Source organism: Staurois parvus, unplaced genomic scaffold (assembly GCF_062004578.1).
Source record: "Staurois parvus isolate SC_StPar_1 unplaced genomic scaffold, SC_StPar_1.0 ptg001388l, whole genome shotgun sequence".
In the NCBI taxonomy this organism is placed as follows: domain Eukaryota; kingdom Metazoa; phylum Chordata; class Amphibia; order Anura; family Ranidae; genus Staurois; species Staurois parvus.
Window position 1 is genome coordinate 98,445 of NW_028319184.1, and position 896 is coordinate 99,340.

General features: G+C 55.0%; 1 protein-coding gene across 1 annotated transcript; it reads right to left on the bottom strand.

Annotated features, from left to right (window-relative positions):
* Positions 1–448: 448 nt before the first annotated feature.
* On the bottom strand, positions 449–896 carry LOC149436261 (histone H2B 1.1-like). Its single transcript, XM_089661805.1, has one exon. It carries the CDS (start codon positions 894–896, stop codon positions 510–512), a length of 387 nt encoding a protein of 128 aa, XP_089517931.1. The 3' UTR covers positions 449–509.

An 896-nucleotide genomic window follows, 5' to 3' on the forward strand; every position in this document is an offset into this window, starting at 1 on the left:
GGTGGCACTGGGTTTGGGTGAGAAGATGCTCAACTTTATCATGGTCCTCTATTCTGCCCCTACTGCCCGGGTCCGGGTGAACGGCCATCTGTCAAACTGCTTTCATTTACGGAACGGCACACATCAGGGATGCCCCCTCTCCCCACTTTTGTTTGTCCTATCCCTTGAGCCCCTGTTGCGGAAAATTCGTTTAAACCCTGATGTTAAATCTTCAGATTTATACCTTCCAATCAGATTGTACAACAATGACCGATGTCATGACCCATGGAAGGCCGGCCATACATACTACAACATTCCTGTAGATTCCCCCAAACCAGGTGCCCCCTCCAATGTGTATCCAATGAGGGAGGCCCTTGTACTACAGAATGACGAATGTCCAGTGTAAGTGTGACGTGTGTGGGACCTCTAGCGGCAATACAATGTGATGACAGCTCAGTGATTGGAATGGTGGGCGGCTCTTAGAAGAGCCTTTGTGTCCTTGTTGGGATGATGGGGCCCCGGCGGGGGGATTACTTGGCGCTGGTGTACTTGGTGACGGCCTTGGTGCCCTCGGAGACGGCGTGCTTGGCCAGCTCTCCGGGCAGGAGGAGGAGGAGGCGGACGGCGGTCTGGATCTCCCGGGAGGTGATGGTGGAGCGCTTGTTGTAATGAGCCAGGCGGGAAGCTTCGCCGGCGATGCGCTCGAAGATGTCATTGACGAAGGAGTTCATGATGCTCATGGCCTTGGACGAGATGCCGGTGTCGGGGTGGACCTGCTTGAGCACCTTGTACACGTAGATGGCATAACTCTCCTTCCTAGTCTTCCTCCGCTTCTTGCCGTCCTTCTTCTGGCTCTTGGTCACAGCTTTCTTGGAGCCCTTCTTGGCCGCCGGCGCAGACTTGGCTGGTTCAGGCAT